The 19,553-nt window shown below is 44.0% G+C and overlaps 1 protein-coding gene across 3 annotated transcripts in view; it reads left to right on the top strand.

Annotated features, from left to right (window-relative positions):
- Positions 1–19,553, top strand: part of LOC119925781 (prosaposin) — a 41,582-nt gene that overhangs the window by 6,952 nt on the left and 15,077 nt on the right. For all 3 annotated transcript variants that reach the window (XM_038744225.1, XM_038744223.1, XM_038744222.1), the window contains exons 2-4: positions 13,035–13,168; positions 18,435–18,509; positions 18,995–19,117. In XM_038744225.1, coding sequence (XP_038600153.1) covers positions 13,035–13,168; positions 18,435–18,509; positions 18,995–19,117 — 332 coding nt within the window. The remainder of the gene's footprint in view (positions 1–13,034; positions 13,169–18,434; positions 18,510–18,994; positions 19,118–19,553) is intronic.

Below are 19,553 nucleotides of genomic sequence, written 5' to 3'. Positions count from 1 at the left end.
AACCAGGACCACGTAATCTGGAGCACTACATCCCCGGGGCTCTGGGTTTCCTTGGTGAGTAGGGAAAGGAGGAGGAAATGCTCCATCTGGGTGTCCCCTCCCTAGACTGGCATTGCTGGGCAAGAGCCACCCACTGGAGCAGAGCAGGAAGAAGCAAACTAACCAAGTTTTGGGGAACCCTGAGAAGATTTGATGGCCTAGAACCAGTGTGTCTCTGGTGGAACAGTGGGATGCTAAGACCATTCCCTCCCAGCAGTTTCCTACTGCTGAGGTGATGGGGTTGGATTTTACCATTGTCTTTTCCCTGTTGTCAGTTTCTCATCTTTTAGACTGCACCTCGATCTGTGTCAGGTATTATGTCTGAATCAAGACCATTCCCTCCCAGCAGTTTCCTACTGCTGAGGTGATGGGGTTGGATTTTACCATTGTCTTTTCCCTGTTGTCAGTTTCTCATCTTTTAGACTGCACCTCGATCTGTGTCAGGTATTATGTCTGAATCTTACTGTCCTCGTACTTCTCTCCGGTGTCTGGTATGGCCATTCCTACCAAGACTGTGAAACCCATTGTCAGGTAGGGATTGTCTCTGTCTCCTACCGTATTGTACTTTCCAAGCGCTTAGTACAGAACTCTGCATACAGTAAGTGCTCAATAAATATGATTGAATGAATATCAATCAATCAACAGTATTAATGGAACGCTTACTGTGTCGAGAACTTTATTAAGTGATTGGTAGACTTGCCTCCCCCTTCTAGACTGTGAGCCCACTGTTGGGTAGGGACCATCTAAATATGTGGCCAACTTGTACTTCCCAAGCGCTTAGTATAGTGCTCTGCAAACAGCACTCAATAAATACGATTGAATGAATGTACAATAGAGTTGGTAGACTATTGTACATATTTACTGTTCTATTTATTTTATTTTGTTAATATGTTTTGTTGTCTGTCTCCCCCTTCTAGACTGTGAGCCCGCTGTTGGGTAGGGAACATCCCTATACGTTGCCAACTTGTACTTCCCAAGTGCTTAGTACAGTGCTCTGCACACAGTAAGTGCTCAATAAATACAATTGAATGAATGACCTGATCCTTGCCCACAGGGAGTTTACAGTTTAGAAATGAGACTGTAATAGAAGAGTAGGAGAATAGAATAATTGTTATTTCCTCCCATGTGTCTAGTACAGCCCTTTGTGCGCAATAAGCACTCAAATACAATTGAATGAATAGAAGACCTTGCCCCCACGCAGTCGTGAACTGGCCGTAACATGATGGCTCTCCTACAACTAGGTAGTGAGGCTGAGTTGAAAGATCATTGGCCTGAGAGTCAGGAGGCCTGGGTCCTGTCACTGTCCCACCCTACTTTGTGACCTTTGACGAGTCATTTCATTTCTCTTTGCTTCAGCATGGTTTAGCGGATAGAGCACAAGCCTGGGAGTTGGAAGGACCTGGGTCTGCCACATGTCTGCTGTGTGATCTTGGGCAAGTCACTTGGCTTCTCTGTGCCTGTTACCTCACCTGTAAAATGGGGATAAGAGTGTACACCCCATGTGGGACAGGGATTGTGTCCAACCTGATTAACTTGTGTCTACCCCAGTATTTAGAACAGAGCTTGGCACATAGTAAGCTCTAAACAAGTACCATAATCGTAGTAATTATTATCATTATTATCTGTAAAAATAGGGATAAAAGTGCCCCCCAGAACTTATGTACCCATCCTGATACTCTGCTGCTTCTCCTATATATAATTTGAATGTTTTTCCCCACTAGATTGTAAGATCCTTAAGGGCAGAAATTGTCTACCCACTCTGTTGCATTTTACTCCTCCAAGTGCATAGTACAGTGTTTTGTGCACAGTAAATGCTCAATATATACCTTTTGGTTTTAGTAATCATGTGCAGTGATGGTGTTAGGCAGCAAAATAAGGGTGAATGTGAAGCAAAACAGAAGAAGCTTTATCTCGATCCCCTGTAGACTGTAAGCTTGTTTTGGGCACGCAATATCTACCAACTCTGATATATTGTTGTATTGAACTCTACCAAGTGCTTAGTACAGTACTCTACACATGGTAAGCACTCAAAAAATACAATTGATTGAACCCTGCAGCTTCTTGAGGTGAAATTGTACTCTGTTACCACAAAAAAGAAACTCTACAAAAATTTAGGATGACTAAAACCTTTTAAGGAATGGCTTCAACACTCTGGTTCCTTCTTGGTTTCTGTGCCAGGTGAAGTGGCATCATTCCAGGAAGTCGTTGTTGAAATCCATTTCTCACACACAAGGTAAATCTGGGTGTACTTTGTGTGAAATACTCCAAGCCTCAATCTTTCAGCAGTGGTTTTTACATATTACTCATGTATTGGACTTGATTTTTCCTGTGGTCTTGGAAACAACAGGTTTCTCAAGAACCATTTCAGTCCACAGATGTGACATTTACTTACTTGCTTATACCAATCCATAATGGTTTGGAAGGAGGTTGTGTGATACTGTGTTTAGTAGTTGATGTCCCTGTCAGTGGAGCTGGTTTATTTGAAACAATGGTAGTACAGGGAATTGGGGGAAGCAGCAAGGCTTAGTGGAAAAAGCGCAGACCTGGGAAAGGATCTGAGTTCTAATCCAGGCCCTGCCACTTGTCTGTGCTATGTGATCTTGGACAAGTCAATTTCTCTGTGCCTGTTGCCCCATCTGTAAAATGGGGTTTAAATCTCACTTCTTCCTACTTAAAGTGTGAGCCCCCTGTGGGATCGGGACTAATTTCAACATGATGATATTGTAATCTACCCCAGCACCTAGCACAGTGAATAGCACATAAGTGCTTAACAAGTAGCATTGTCCGATCATATCATGCTTCCATAATTGATTTGGCTTTACCCACTCATAAAGGAAGGACCCAGTATAATCAAGATTAGGTGGGATAAAATTATTTGGGTAACCAAAAGAAACTGGGCAATTTCTGAAGCAATTTTGGTTATCTTTTTTTTTTTAAATGGTATTTGTTAAGCTCTTATCTTAAAATGTGCTTACAATACACTGTATTGTATCTACTTGGGGTAGATAGACGATAATAAGATTGGGCAAAGTCCATGCCCCACGTGGGGCTCACAATGTTAATCCCCATTTTACAGATGAGGTAACAGAGCCCAGAGAAGTTGTGATTTAAGGTCACACAGCAGACAGGAGGCGGAGCTGGGATTAGAACCCAGGTCCTCTGACTCCCAGTCCCATGCTTTCCATTAGATCATGCTGTTTCTTTGCTGAATTTAGGACTTATTGTTTCTCCACGCAGTCCCAACTATCCAGAAAAGTTTTTTCTCCTGCCCCCAGTGTCCTCCCCCGACCTCTACCTTGCTTTTGGGTTCCCATGTGTTGTTCTTGCCCTTTTTCAGGAAGTACCACTCTGTTTTTGGAGGACAAGAAAACTAACCCAACAGACCAACCATCTTAAAGCTTTCTTCCTCGGGGGTGGGTGTTGGGCTGTAATGAGCAGGTTCATTATTTATTTTTATTTTTCGGAGGCCGGTAGTGCAACTCCCGCTTGAGCCTATTAAGTAATCCAGGCCAGCAGAGGAGTATTGCTGGGAAACCGGTTTGCCTCCTCTTCCTCTTGCTCTCCCTCCATCCTGTCATCACCCAAATCTGATAAGGTGTCTGCTACCCTGAGCCAGTTCTGTTTCTTCCTGGGATTGCCACTTACAACTTCCTGGTTTGTGAGAGAGAAGGCTTGATTTTTCTCTGTCCAGAGTTTTCATCAATCTGATAAAAATGGATGTCACCTGATGTTTTACAAAGGAGCTTTGTTCTTGCCACTAGAAAATTCCTTTTTTGGGAGAAATATGGGGCACTAGTGTCTGAGATAGGGAACTAGAGCAAATATTGGAATGCCACTTGTTTATGACTTTGGGCTGTGTAAGGTATAATCAGAATGAATAAAGGCATTTTTTGTGCTTTTTAAATGGTTTGTCTCTTCAACTCTTTTCATCTTTAATAAACTGACTTCTTCCCCTTTGTGGATTTTTTTTTCTTTAAGTTCTTGCAATAGGAAAGATATTCCCTACCCAAGCGCCAACAACCTCTTTCTGCTGTGAGATTGGTGCATGCCAGAGTGGGAATGAAGGAAATGGGGCTTTGCAAATGCCTGATTGGTGTTTCATTTCTAACAACTTCTCCCTTCCACTCCCATCCTCCATCCTAAACTACATTGGACTGATCCTGAGACTTAGGAAGATATTTTTGAAGGTTGGATAGGAGCTGTGGTCTTTAAAGTGAATCAGCTTGTTTGGGTTTGAAGCAGGGACTGAAGCATGCATTGCTTCTATGCCTTTGCAATGTTCTTCATAAAATTTTGCCAGAAAAAAGTTCTTTGTGCCCTGATCAATCAGTCAATAGTATTTATTGAGCACTTACTCTGTGCAGGAAACTGAGACCCAGAGAGGATGAGGGTCTTTCCTGAGATTACCCAGCAGGTTATTGAGGAGCTAGCCAGGACTGGAATCCAGATCCCCTGGCATCCAGCCTCATGCTTTGCACTTGAATCTGTGATCTTTGGACATTATTTATTATTATTATTATATTAAGCTCTTACTTCGTGCCACCGTCTAACACAGGGTCTGTAAACTCCCCCTAGACTCAGAAAAGTCTAGAAAGCCAGAAGGTCATGGGTCCTAATCCCAGCTCCACCACTTGACTATATGGCCTTGGGCAAGTCACTTCATGTCTCTGTGCCTGTTACCTCTTCTATAAAATGGGGATTGAGACTGTGAGCCCCACATGGGACATGGACTATGTCCACGCTGACTTGCTTGTATCCAACCCCATGCTTAGAACAGTGCCTGACATGTAATAAGCACTCAACAAATACCGTTATTATTATTATTATTATTAGCTCTTGTGGGTAGGGGACATGACTACCAACTCTGTTATACTATACTGTCCCAAGCACTTAATACAAGCCCTCAATAAATATTGATTGATACTTAGTAAGCATTTTGATAGACAAGTAGAATCAGAAATCTACAGTGACAGTTGTAGCTTGGGAAGACATAATGCCATTTCCAGATCTTAGGCCAATTTTAAGAAAATAAATGACCTGCCTTTGCCAAAGTTTAATCTGCTTTTAAAGAAACAACTTTCACGTGAGGTGTCATTTATAGAGTTTGTGGATAAGCAAAGTTTTTGCATTTCAGAGTCTGGTCAGGATGCCAAGTCCTTGTGACTGAAGTCCTTGTTTCAGGTGAAGTAGTGCTTGAAACATTTTACCAGGAGTGCCTTGTTTTCTGAGAACCATGTTCTCTCATTAATAAATTGTTATTGCTTGTTGAACTTGCTGATTTTTGGAAAGGGGGGGTGAACCTGACACCTTTCTTTGGGAGCCACCTTTCCTTTCCTTGGCCTATTAGCTAGAATTTGTTTGTGTTCGGATGTGTTTGCTGGGGGATGGTTTCAGAGTTCTTCATTGTAAAATGGTACTAGAGATGTGAGAATCCACTTGAAAGAAAATATGCTTGAGGAAGAAAAGAATGTACCTCACTTTTTTGCAGAATTTGGTTGCCTGGTCTGGATTTATTCAGGGGAGGAACCTTTGCTTTGCTTCCCCAAAGCTTGTGTGTAAACCTTTGTCAGTTCCCTGACTCGCAGTTAATCAATTCTAGAGTTCATGTGTATCTTGCATAACACTGTCTGTAGACCCATTCTTTTTTTAGCAGACTTTACAGGTTATTTCTGAAACATCCCACTTGTTGATTCAGTGTACCTGTAAAGACAGCCTAAGAGATCAGGCCTAATAGTGGGTCAGAGATTCTGCATCTTCACTTTGTAAACTCCCCAGCGCTTAGAACAGTGCTTTGCACATAGTAAGCGCTTAATAAATGCCATTATTATTATTATTATTATATTTTTTAAACTTGGCCCTGAGCTGGTGTAAAAGTAGGAGATGTTATTGAGGGAGTGAGGATCTAGGAATAATCAGATTTAATTCCTAAGAATATATCGGTGACTCTGAGCCAGATCCAAGATTTAGTTTTTTTTTTTGAAACCTTGTCATTTTAAGCTCAAAATTAAGCAAATAGTAATTTGTGTGTGTGTATCTATATATGTACATATATAGATACACGCACACATTTTCCCTTATGTATCTTTTCAGTTACAGAAATGTGCTAGAAAAATGTGTTGATTTGCTTCCAGCTGGGCAAGACCTGCTGATAAATTCTCCTATCTCTCTGACCATTCCTCCTTGGCCTCTCAACCCCTAAATATGGGAGTACCTCAAGGCTCAGTTCTGGGACACCTTATGTTCTAATTCTACACCCACCCCCTTGAAGAACTCATTCACTGCCCGTGGCTCCAACTACCATCTCTACACCGATGCTTTTCCAAGTTTTACTTTTTTCCAACTGTGACCTCTCTCCTCTTCAGTCTCACATTTCCTCCTGTCTTCAGGACATCTCTACTTGGATGTCCCATCCACAACTCAAGCTAAACATGTCCAGAACAGAACTCCACATCTTCCAGTCCAAACCTTGTCTTTCCCATGTTTTTCCCATCACTGTAGACGACACCATTATGATCCCTGTCTCAAACCTGTAACCTTGGCATTATCCTTGACTCATCTCTCTCATTCAATCTGTCACAAAGTCCTCTCAATTCTACTTTCACAACATCACTAAAAACCACCCTTTTCTCTCTAAACTGCTACTATGCTGATCCAAACCACTTATCCTCTTCCCACCTTGACTATTGCATTTTGAGAGCAAATCACTGGTTCTAGAAAACAGGGAATCTTGGTAGCTCTCACTCTGCCATGTTTAATGTTTCGTCTCCTCCTCCTTCTCTAGACTGTCAGCTCATCCCCTAGACTGTAAGCTTGTTGTGGGCAGGGAATATGTCTGTTTATTGTTATATTTTACTCCCCCAAGCACCAAGTACAGTGCTCGACACATTAAGCGCTTTATAAATATGATTGACTGACTTACCTCCTTGCCTTTTGTCTCTCCGCACTCTAGTCAATACTTCTCTCCAGTGCTTAGATAATTTTCTCCAAAAAAGTTCAGTCCATATTTTCTCAAAACCTACAGTCTTTACCCATCCACCTCCTCATCAAACAGAAACTCTTTACCATTGGCTTTAAAGCACTCAATCAGGTTGCCCCCATTCCTCTGTTACTTTGCTGGTTTCCTACTTACAACCCAGTCCAATCACTTCACTCCTCTAGCACCATCCTTCCTCCTCATATATGACAGATGTTCACTTTCCCCACCTTCAAAGCATTATTAAAATCACATCTTCAGGAGGCCTTCTGATTAAGCCCTCTATTTTCCTACTCCCTTTCCCTTCTATATCACTTATGCACCTTATGCTCTGTACCCTTTTACCACTTGATATTCACCTCACCCTCAGTCCCTCAGCACTTATGTACACACTTGTAATTTAATTATATTAATGTCTATATCCCCAGTAGACTCTAAGCTCCTTGTGGGCAGGGAATTCTGCCAATCATATTGTACTCTCCTAAGTGCTTAGTATAGTCCTCTGTGCACAATAAGAGCTCAAATACCAATGATTGATTGTCATATACATTAAATCTTAGATATAGCCAAGAGGCACAATATACTATAAATATGTTTAGAGTGTATTGTCTTTCCAGGGGAAATAGAAGTTTTCAATGGGAGTTAATATTAGTTTAAAATCAAATTCAGTGAACCTTGCCTTGAACATACAGTAACCCCTTAAAATATAATTGACCACTGCAGACTTATGCTTGCTCTGTTTCTCATAAAAGGGTTTTCTGGAGTGATCATAGGTGTGTAACTCAGTACAGATGAAAGTAAATCAAGCTGATAGTCTTTTTTAGTGACATGAAAGGAAATAATAACATGCAGAGCTGACCTGTTTTTCAACTAATTGATAGTCATAAGAATGATTTACAGTGTTTAATGTATTCAGATCTAGTGCTGCCAGTTGGAACACCCAACCCAGTTCACCTATATCGTGGGAGTAGCAGTCTTGCAGAGTCCAGCGTTAAGGAAAATCTCATTGTAGTACTCACCGCAGAGTTGATGCTACACACACAACTGTTTCTCCCAGCTCCATATTGACACGAAAGAGAATTCCGTGAGTCTGCTGACATATCATATCCAAAATGCGTACTGAAAATGTGTTGTGGTAGAACTCAGTGCAATAGGAAGCTCACAACTGGGGATATTTCTATGAAAGTGCTTGACTTCTAGTGTGACATCCTCAGGCAGATTCGGAGCAAGAAATATCATGCAATTATCATCCTGTTTCTTATCACTTGCCCTAAAAGATTCCAATCTGGTCTACTAACAAGTGGGAGCTACCAAACTTGTAACTGGGTGTCTTGAGTTTCTCTCAAAGTGGGCTGGGCTTGGTCTTGATGCTGTTTGTTGAGTAGCAGGAAGGTTTGGAGGAGTTTCAACTGGGTGATGATTGGGCTGGGCTGAAAGACACCCATGTTTGGGGAGCAGGGGAAAAATCTCATGAAGTCCTCCAGCCTCCTCCCCAAGCTCTTTTGGGTCTTCTGTCACCACTGTGACACAGATTTACCTTTTTCCTCCCCCGCTGCTCTTCCCAACCCTTGATGGGGACCATAGACCATTATGTATTTAAAGTGTTATGGTGACCCAGTAAATCCATTATTAATATCTGTGTTTCTCAGTTAGTGAAATGGGAACCATAACTTGCTGAATTGAGATGAACAAATATTCCATCCAACCTTGTGTTCCAGAACTGGAAGAAACTCTTCAAGATCAGTTCTGCCTCCAGACTGGATAACAAGCCCTATGGTTCCCAGACAATCTCTCGTCAGAGGATTGACTAGCTAGGACCAGTCCTTTCTTAGCTTTCCAGCTTAGATGAGATTCAGGATATTTCCCAAGTGCTTCTGCACACTGTAAGCGCTCAGTGAAGACCATTAATGATTTTAGGTCAGTGAAGTGTTTTTTAGGGCTTAACTGAGGAAGAATAAGTTCTCGCTGTCCAGGAGGTGTTACTAATGCTGTAAGTGAAAGAGCACTCAACCCCATCAGTATTGGTAACCAAATTAGTTTTTGTTCCCTCAGATATTGAAAATGAAGCTATGGTAAAATATATTTCCACTTCTCCTTTTTGTCACCTCAGTGGCTCTCACAAGGCAGGTGGGCGGTTGTGGTATTGGTTGCTCATTTTGCTTTGAAGGAGAACCCTTTATGTTTGGGTAGGTTAGCTTTCCTAAGTCTCTAAAATTAATCTCTGGTAAGAGCTCTTCCTAAATGGCAAAACATTACTGCCTTCAGAGCCCTCACCTAGGGCTGGCATTAGCTGTCAGGAGTCTCTTCACAGATACAGGTAGAGGTGGGGAAAAAATGGGGGAAAAAAGAGAGAGTTGAGTGCTCAAGGAGCATCCTAGTATGTGAAATGCTAGTCTATCAACCAATTGTGTTTATTGAGCCCTTACTGTATAGCGAGCATTGTACTAAGCTCTTGTGAAAGTATAATATACCAGAGTTGGTAGATGCATTTCCTGCCCATAATGAGCTTTCAGTCAAGAGATGTTGTGGAAACAAACCTGGGCTTGAATTCTCCCGTAATTCTAAGTACTCTTGCTCGGTAGTTGAAGGAATGAGAGCAGCTAGAGGAAAAGAGTGGGACAGTTGACAGGCATCTATGTATACCACAAGATTTGTAGAATGGGACTCCAGTCCTCTAAATGCAGAATGGAAAACATCATGAAAATTGACCTCTTAAAGAACAAAAAACAAAACCCAAAATGATACTTTTGGGTTTGGAATTGTGCTCCTATGCTGACTTTGCTTAGCAGGTTGGGAACAAATGGTGTGTACCTTGTCTGAACCTCTGTAGGTAGAGCAGGTCAATAAATAGTATTTGAGCACTTAACTGTTTGTTTGCAGAGCACAATACTAAGTAGTTGGGAGAGTTTAGTACGATAGTAGATATGATCCCTACCCCCAAGGAGCTTAGAATCTAGCTGGTGAAAGAGAACTGCCAAATGGAGTCTGAATAACTTCTGCAATTGTCATGTGAGCCCAGTTTTTGTGGATGTTCTGCTTATTGGGACACCTATGATTCATCATCATCTGTTCCCAAAAGGATTTTTTTTTAATTGTTCTTTTAAATTATTTTTTGTCAGGGAAAGTTGGGGCTGTGAGGCATTCAGATACCCGACACCCTTTGTTGACCTTTAAGAAACAGACACAAGTCACGTGTGTTACGAAAGTTATTGCAACTTAACTTCAAGATGTCATCCGGAACCACTTGCAGAAGACTGAAAAACTTAGAGCGTTTTTCTTCGGGTCGGGGAGAACCCATGAATCACCCCCACTTTGCTCCTTGTAGACTTGGTGTACCCCCTTTCAGGTCTCTAGGAATGCGGGTGCCATTTGGTGGCAGGGCCTGAGGTGAGAGAGAGGCTTTGGTGGAAGATAAAGTTAATGGAGAGAAGCAGATTGAGGGCTCTGTGTCAGGAGGAATCAGGCATTGCCAACTCTATACTTTTCATCTCTGAAGCACGGTGATGGTTTAAACCAAGACCGTACCAAGGCAGGGCCAGAAGTCCTGAAGGAGGTGGATCAGGAAATCCATTCCAGATTTGGTCGCACCCATAGCACACGTTTTCGTGCTTGTAACCTCATTCTTTGGGTAAGATCTGTATCCTCCCCCAGAAGGTCAGGTTGTAATATCTTGTGACTATAACATAACTGCGCATATTTGTGCCTGTTCTCTGCATAGGTTGAAGGGATCTAATCACAGGTAATCTGGACTGTTACATGATGAATGGCATGTTCTGACCTAGTGGACCTTCCCTCTCATCTGATTAGGAACTGAACTGAGAAATTCTGTGTCTGGGGAGCTGTGCTGGAGCTAGAGAAAGGGAAACTTTAAAAAATGAGAATGTGCCTGTTGCAAAAGGGCCTCCTTCCCTTCTGCTCCCCTTTCTGTAATGCTGGCACACCTACCTGCTTCTGATGGTAGGTGCTTTCACATGGGGGAAGAAGCTTAGCACATCCCTACTGAGAGCTCACGTCCTCCAGGAGGCCTTCCCAGACTGAACCTCCTCCTTCCTCTCCCCCTCCCCCATCCCCCCCGCCTTACCTCCTTCCCCTCCCCACAGTACCTGTATATATGTTTGTACGTATTTATTACTCTATTTTATTTGTACGTATTCTATTTTATTTTGTTAATATGTTTTGTTGTCTGTCTCCCCCTTCTAGACTGTGAGCCCACTGTTGGGTAGGGACCGTCTCTATATGTTGCCAACTTGTACTTCCCAAGCGCTTAGTACAGTGCTCTGCACACAGTAAGCACTCAATAAGTACGATTGAATGAATGAATCCCTGCCCCTCTTGTGGCCTCATGGCATGGATATCTGTGCCTCAGTTCCCTCATCTGTAAAATGGGGGTTAAGACTGTGAGCCCCATGTTGGACATGGACTGTGTCCATGCTTTATTTACTTGTATCTACCCCAGTGCTTAGTACAGTGTGGCACATAGTGCTTAACAAATACCACTATTATTATTATTCTTATATGTTGCATTGTGATGTAAACTATCCCTTCTTTTGGGACAAAATGACAGGAACTTGTTGACTTTTCTCTGGAAGTTACATTAGGTAATGAATTTGCAGTGGCTCATCCCATGCTCCTGCTTCTGGAGGGTAGGAGCCTTTTATTATCATTATTATTATTAACAATTATATTATTATATATTATATAATGTAATAATAATTGTCGTGGTATTTGTTGAGTGCATACTTATGTGCCAGACATTGTACTAAGCACTGGGGTGGATAGAAGCAAATCGGGTGGACACAGTCCCTGTCCCATATGGGGCTCACGGTCTCAGTCCCCATTTTACAGCTGAGGTAACTGAGGCCCAGAGAAATGAAGTGACTTGCCCAGGGTTACACAGCCGACAAGTGGCGGAGCCGTATTAGAACCCATGACCTTCTGACTCACAGGCCCATGCTCTATCCCCCATATCATGCTGCTTTTCTTAGAAGCAGTGACATCAGTTCGTTTTCCTAAGAGTGTTTTTGGATCTTCTCTCTGGGGACTTAAAGGGTTAGTAAGAGCCCTGCCTCAGTGGTGACTGCAGGGCCCAGTCTGAGCAGAATAAGGGGTTTGGTCTAAACATTTAATAAAAGTTTTATTGGCATCACAAGGCTGACATACAAAGGGATGCAGTGTCTCTACCTGGCCTAGGTAGGTTCTGTGGGATGAGTTACTCACCATTTAAATATTCTTGCTCCAAGCTGGAGCAGTAAGGTAAGACATAATAAAGAAGCATCAACTTTTTACTTGCTTCCTTCCCCTATCACTTGCCTAGTCACCTGAAGGCTTGAACTGGAATTGAAATATCTCCATCAAACAGGTGTCCAGCCTGTCCTTCACACTTAGGGGGTGTGGGGAAATTATACACTGGGCTCAGCCTGGTTTGTGGTTTTGATAATAATGATAAAAATAGTAATTATGGTATTTGCTAAGCGTTTACTCTGTGGCAGGCCCGGTTCTAAACGCTGGGGTTGATACAAGCAAATCAGGTTGGACACAGCCCCTGTTCCACATAGGGCTCACACTCATAATCTCCATTTTACAGATGAGGGAACTGAGGCCCAGAGAAGTGAAGTGACTTGCCCAAAGTCACGCAGACAAGTGGCAGAGCCAGGATTAGAACCCATGACCTTCGGACTCCCAGGCCCGCGGTCTATCCACTATGTCATACTGCCTCTTTTGTGGTGGTTGAGCTCTGTACAATCTGAGATTTGGATTGGTTTGGTGAGGCAGACTAGATTGTTGAAGTCCCAGGTCAGTTACAAAAAAGTAACTGGAGACAAGAGCCTTGAGTGGAAATCTTCAGTAGTACACATTCGCAGTGTGGAAATGCACAACAAATGGAAAAGCACTTGCTTGGTATAGTAAGGGAGGTGCTTTTAGCTGGGGAATGACCGTGGCTTGTCCCTTAGATGTAGAGTTGGGCGCTCTGGCTTGGTGGGAGAAATTGCGGGATCTTTGATGGTGTGGTTTTTCGCTTCAGTTTTAGCCACCTCCCTTTTCCGCCAAGAAGAATGTGCCAAGGGTTCTGGGGTTTGGTGCCAGAACTTGAAGACTGCATCTCAGTGTGGGGCCGTGAAACACTGCCAGCAGACCGTCTGGAACAAGCCAACCGTGGTGAGTGTGCGGTAACTTTGCCTGGGTTGCTTTGGGGTTACCCTAGCACCTTGTGGACTACTTCTCCACAAGGCTATTTAGCACTTCTTAGCTCTTGATGTAACCAAGAGAGTTAAACTGCTTCCCACCTTATGTACATCAAGTGAGTGTCCTGTTGCCATCTTGTACAAGTAAACTGACCAGTGGGAAGCAAATCTGGTGGTCATCTTCATCTGAGGGAAAACCTACCAAAAACCCAATGGACCAGGGCATTGTATAAGTTAGGATTTCTATCCAAACTGCTACCACATTAATCCAAGCACTTATCCTCTCCTACCTTCGATTACTGCATCAGTCTCTTAGCTGAACTCCCTGCCTCTTGTTTCTCTCCACTCCAGCTCATACTTCACTCTGCTGCCCAGATCATTTTTGTACAAAAACGTTCAGCTCTTGTTTCCCCACTCCTCAAGAATTCCAGTGGTTGTCCATCCACCTCCACATCAGACAGAACCTGTTTACTGTCGGCTTTAAAGCACTGTCACCTTGCTCCCTCCTACCTCACTTTGCTGCTTTCCTACTATAACCCAGTCCACACACTTTGCTCCTCTAATCCCAACCTACTTATTGTACCTCGATTTCATCTGTCTCGCTGCCAACCATTCGCCCACATCTTGCTTCTGACCTGGCATGCCGTCCCTCTTCATTTCTGACAGACTATCACTTTTGCCTCCCTCCCCGCCCCCCCTTCAGAGCCTTATTAAAAGCACATCTCCTCCATGAGGCCTTACCCAACTAAGCCCTCATTTTCTCTTCTCCCACTGCCTTCTCTGTCACCCTTTATTTACCCCTCCCTCCACCCCTCTGCCCTTATGTACATATTTGTGATTTATTTTATATTAATGTCTGTCTCCCCCTCTAGACTGTAAGGTTGTTGTTGACAGGGAATGTGTCTACCAACTCTGAATTCTCACAAGTGTTTAGTGCAGTGCTCTGCACACAGTAAGTGATCAATAAATACGATTGGGCAGGGAATGTATCCATCAACTGTATCCTAGTAGAGTGTTCTGTACACAATAAGCGCTCAATAAAATTCCATTGATTGATTTCAACTCAGCTCAACTCACCCTGACTCTTCTTTAGCCCAAGTCTGATGGAGAAGGACATTTAAGGATCCAGACCCATTCTGAAACCAGTAAAGACTGTGAGCTCATTGTGGGCAGGGAATGTGTCTGCTAACTGTTGTATTGTACTCTCCCAACTGCCTGGTACAGTGTTCTGCACATAGTAAGTGATTAATAAATACCATTGGTTGATCATAAAGATTCACTTATTGTGGGACCAGTTGGAAAAGGGTGGGGAATTCTCTGGGGTGGATGGGTATCATCATCATCACCAACAGTACCAGATTAGAAGCATGGGCCATGCAGCATGGCTTTGTGGATAGAGCACAGACCTGAGAGTCAGAAATTCATGGGTTCTAATCCTGCCAGGCTCCACCACTTGTCTGCTACGTGACCTTGGACGTCTCTTCACTTCTCTGGGCCTGTTACTTCATCTGTAAAATGGGAATTAAGACCATAAGCCCTGTGTGGGACAGGGACTGTGTCCAATCTGACTACCTTATATCTACACCAGTGCTTAGAACAGTGCTTGGCACATAGTAAGTGCTTAACCAGAGTTATTATTATAACAGAAGTAAAAGATAAGATTCCTGTCCTCAAGGAGTTAAGTCTAATGGGGAAATAAGTGAAGACAAATGATCTATTCTCACTTTTACCTGTCCTCTATTTGGCAAGCCCAAGTGAGTCAATTAGCAGGTAAATACCAAAGTGTGGAGGTGGCTGATAAAGAAGTATGATCAGGTAGTACCTCTTGGAGGAGGTGACACTAAGGAAGGCTTTTGAAGGAAGGGAAGGATCATGGTTTGGTGAATTGGAGAAGGGGAGGGAATTCCATGTAGGAGGAAAGGCTGAGCAGTGGGGTGGACAGGCAACTCCGCATCCAGGGACTCATCATTATAAATGGAGGGAGCAGTAGCAAAGCAATCCAATCCATCAATCAACTGTACTTACTGAGCACTTGGTGCAGAGCAAAGAGACCAAATGGTAGTGGCTCCAGGGGGAGAACAGTGGCTTCGATGTAGGGAATGTGTCTATTTATTGTCGTTGTACTCTCCCAAGTGCTTAGTACAATGCTGTGCACTTAGTAAGTTCTCAATAAATTCGATTGAATGAATTCCTTCTGCCGGTAATCCAGTAGCATCACCTGGATTTAAGGACCCAGCTGATCTCATTTACATTTTTTTTTTCCCCAGGAGTCAGAAAACTTGAGTTCTAATCCTGGCCCTGCCACTCATCTGCTTTTTGACTTTGGGCAAGTCACTTGACTTCTGTTGCCTCTGTTATCTGTAAAATGGGGACTCAAAACCTGTTCTCCCGCCTAATCAGATTGTGACCCCCATGTGGGACCCGATTATCTTGCATCTACCTCAGTGCTTATCATTATTATTATTAATAATAATAATGTATGTAAGTGCCTGCTATGTACCAGGCACTGTACTAAGTGCTGGGGTGGATCCAAGCAAATCAGGTTGGACATAGTCCCTGTTCCACATAGGGTTCACAGTCTTAATCCCCATTTTACAGATGAGATAACTGAGAGAAGTGAAATGACTTGCCGGAGGTCAGCCAGCAGGCAAGTGGCAGAGCTGGGATTAGAACCCATGAACCCAAGCACCTGTGTACTTGACACATAGTAAGTGCTTGTCAAATTCCACAATTATCATTGGAAAATGGCAAGCGAGGAACAACTAGGTGCACTCGGAAGAAGTGAAGAGCACGCACGGCGTTGTAGCAGGAGAAGAGGGGTGAGCGGGCGGCTCTGCAGCTGGTCCAAGTTTTTACTGCTTAGTGACCGAGCACATCTACTGAGACGCAGCCTGCACGGCCACTACATGTTGGAGTTAAGGCATCGCAGGCTATTGTGCCACAAGCCAGCTCTGTGAGCCTCACATAGTGCAGTAGATAGAATTGACTTCCTAACCTTGGCAGTCAACCTTTCCCCCCCATTTATGGAGGTAGCTTGCCAACTTAATGGTTCATTAAATGACTACACAGAAGAGGAGTTCTGTAGTGAGTGATTCAGAAACAAAGCTCTCCCAAGTCACATTCTCTTCTTACTCAATTCTGCTTTCTCTTTCAACACTCAGACTGGGTCAAATGAAGAACTGGGATCTGAGTCGGCTTTTCTTTCTTTCGCCTTCCTCCCCCAGCCAGGGCAAGTGGAAGGGGAACCCATTCTTGGCCCCTATTCCCAAGCAGCTCTTACTGTGAGGTGGAATAGGTGGGGATGGAAGTGGGGGAGATTCGCTATGTCCCTGAGCATGGTGACTTCCAATCATTTCTAGAAAAAGCCTCCAGGTCCACGTGGAAACAGTCGTCGGAGAGGGAGCTGGGATGGAGTTGGGTAGTCTCTCCACTTACCCCCTCTCTCTTCCCCAGCACAGTACAGCCATGCCCAAGCAGCCAGGCTTGTGTGGGGTCTCAGAGACTTGGGATTGAGGCCTGGTTGTTGGGAGTAGTGGGCTTCTGGGACCTGTAGCTCCATCAGCCCACCAGTACAACACAAGTACAAAAGCTACACTCGTGTACACAAAGGCCCTCTTCCTTCAGGGCAGGCCCAGGAAATGGAACTGAGGAAGAGAAAGTAATCATGCCATCGAGGTGAGGGCCGGCTTGGGGTGGTAGGGAATGAAATGGTAGTGTTAGTATATATAGATGATGATGGTATTTGTTAAGGGCTTACTATGTGCCAGACACTGTTCTAAGTGCTGGCGAAGATACAAGCTCATCGGGTTGGACACAGTCCATGTCCCACATGGGGCTCACAGCATTAATCCTCATTTTACAGATGAGGTGACTGAGGCACAGGGAAGTGACTTGCCCAACGTTACGCATCCGACAAGTAGCGGAACTGGGATTAGAATCCACGTCCTTCTGACTCCTAGACCTATGCTCTGTCCAGTAGGCCTTGCTGAGCACCTACTTGGTACAAGGCATTGGACTAGGCACTTTGGAAATACAGAATAAAGAAGTGACAAGTCTTCTACCTATAAGGACTTCTACACTGCTGGGGGAGACAGACATAAGATATTTACAAGCTGAGTTATCAAAATAAATAACTGAGTGTACAAGTGAATAAACCAATATAAACCCTTTCTTAGCATTTCATTTATACATTCATTTATTGAGCACTTTGTGCACAGCACTGTCCTAAGTACTTGATAAGGAGCAATACAACAATAAACAGTGACATTCCCTGCCCACAATGAGCTTACAGTCCAGAGATGGGGAGGTGGACATCAATACAAATAAAATTGCAGAATGTACAGAAGTGTACACATATACAGATAAGTACATAAGTGCTTTTTGAGGTGGGGGGGGGGAGAGCAAAAGCAGCAAATCAGGGTGATGCAGAAGGGAGTGGGAGATGAGGAAAAGTGGGACTTAGTCTGGGAAAGCCTCTTGGAAGAGGTGTGCCTTCAGTAAGGCTTTGAAGCAGCAGGCAGTAATCACCTGTCGGATTTGAAGAGGGAGAGTGTTCCAGGCCAGAGGCCGGACGTGGTCTAGAGGTCGGCGGTGAGACAGGTGAGATGGAGGCACAGTGAGAAGGTTAGCACTAGAAGAGCTAAGTGTGTGAGCTGGGTTGTAGATGGAGAGAAGCGAGGTTAGGTAGGAGTGGGCAAGGTGATGGAGTGCTTTAAAGCCAATGGTGAGGAGTTTTTGTTTGATACAGAGGTGGATAGGCCACCACTGGAGATTTTTGAGGAGAGTGGTGACATGACCTGAATGTTTTTGTAGAAAAATGATCTGGGCAGTAAAGTGACGTAAGGACTGGAGTGGGAAAGAGAGGAGGCTGGGTGGTTGGCAAGGAAGCTGATGCAGTAATCCAGGTGGGATAAGGTGAATGATTGTATTAATGTGGTAGCAGTTCAGATGGAGAGGAAAGGGTGGATTTCAGTGATGTTGTGAAGGTGGGACCAACAGGATTTGGTGGTGGATTGAATATGTGGGTTGAATGACAGAGAAGAGTCAAGGATAACGTCAAGGTTAAGGGCTTGTGAGACAGGAAGGATGGTGGTACCATCTGTAGTGATGGGAAAGTCAGGGGGAGGACAGGGTTTGAGTTGAAGTATGGCTTCCTAAGGACATGGAGGCTGCTAAATGTAAAAAGTGGGACTTGAGAGAGATTAGCCCTACACTAACATCTTGTTGTCTTTATCTTTCAGAAATCCCTCCCATGTGACTTGTGTAAGGAAGTTATTACAGTGGTTGGAGACCTCCTAAAAGATGGCCATACAGAGGTTAGTGTTTGTGTGTGTGTGTATACATGAGAGAGAGAGAGAGAGAGAGAGAGAGAGACACTGCCTTCCTGCCTGAAAGGATGTGATTGAGGATAGCCGCTTCTTTCATCCATGCCAACAATGAAGTGATTTTAGGGAAAGTCATAATTTATGCAACTCCTTTGCTGCTCTGGCCTGTGTCTCCTTTCTTTCAGTAACATAACGGGGACCAGTAAATAGGACTTTAGGCTTGTCTGAAGCCCCTAATTCTGCTACCTTCCAGAGTGACACTTAAATCTTCAGGGAGGCAAGACTTGCCAGGCCCATATCCTCCCTTTCCAGGTCGCAGGGCTTGGCAGAGATGTATCCCCTACGCTTCCCTACCCCTCCTTCCCCAATCCCCCTTCCACACTCCCCTTGCTAGCCTGTTACAAGCTAGAATTGGAATATTGCCCAGCTTCGATTGCCCTGGTGAACCTCATCCTATGTGAACTCTGCTGTCCTAGAATGATATCCGTGACTACCTGGAGAAGACCTGTGCATGGCTTCCAGACCCCAGATCGTCCGAGTGCAAGGAAATGGTGGACTCCTACCTACCAGTCATCCTGGATATGATCAAAGCGGAGGTGGTGAGTTAGTGGGGAAACTGAGGACTTGGGTCAGGAACGTGAATGGCTGACCCCCTTGGGGTACCCTCCTCAAACTGCTCTTGAACTGTGTGGAAGGCTGTGATTAGACCAGAGTCTGGACTCTGACCAAAAATATGCTGAAGTTGGCACACGTGAGTTTTTTTAATGGTATTTGTTGTATCAGACACTGTTCTAAGCACTGGGGCCAGGTACAAGTTAAGTGTCTTGTCCAGGGTCGTACAGCAAGCAGTCGGCAGAGCCGGGATTCGAACCCAGGTCCTCTGACTCCCAGCCCCGTGCCCTTTCACTAGGCCACACTGCTTCCCGTTGTATTTCTGTGTATTCTAGTAGTAGCAGTTCAGGCTAGTTCTAGCGTGATCTCACACAACTTCTAGCACAGCAGAAAGCACTTCTTCTTTGACATATTTGGTTTCAG

This window comes from Tachyglossus aculeatus, chromosome 3 (genome assembly GCF_015852505.1).
Source record: "Tachyglossus aculeatus isolate mTacAcu1 chromosome 3, mTacAcu1.pri, whole genome shotgun sequence".
In the NCBI taxonomy this organism is placed as follows: Eukaryota; Metazoa; Chordata; class Mammalia; order Monotremata; family Tachyglossidae; genus Tachyglossus; species Tachyglossus aculeatus.
Note: the sequence above shows the minus strand (reverse complement) of the source record. Positions and strands in the feature narration are given on the sequence as shown.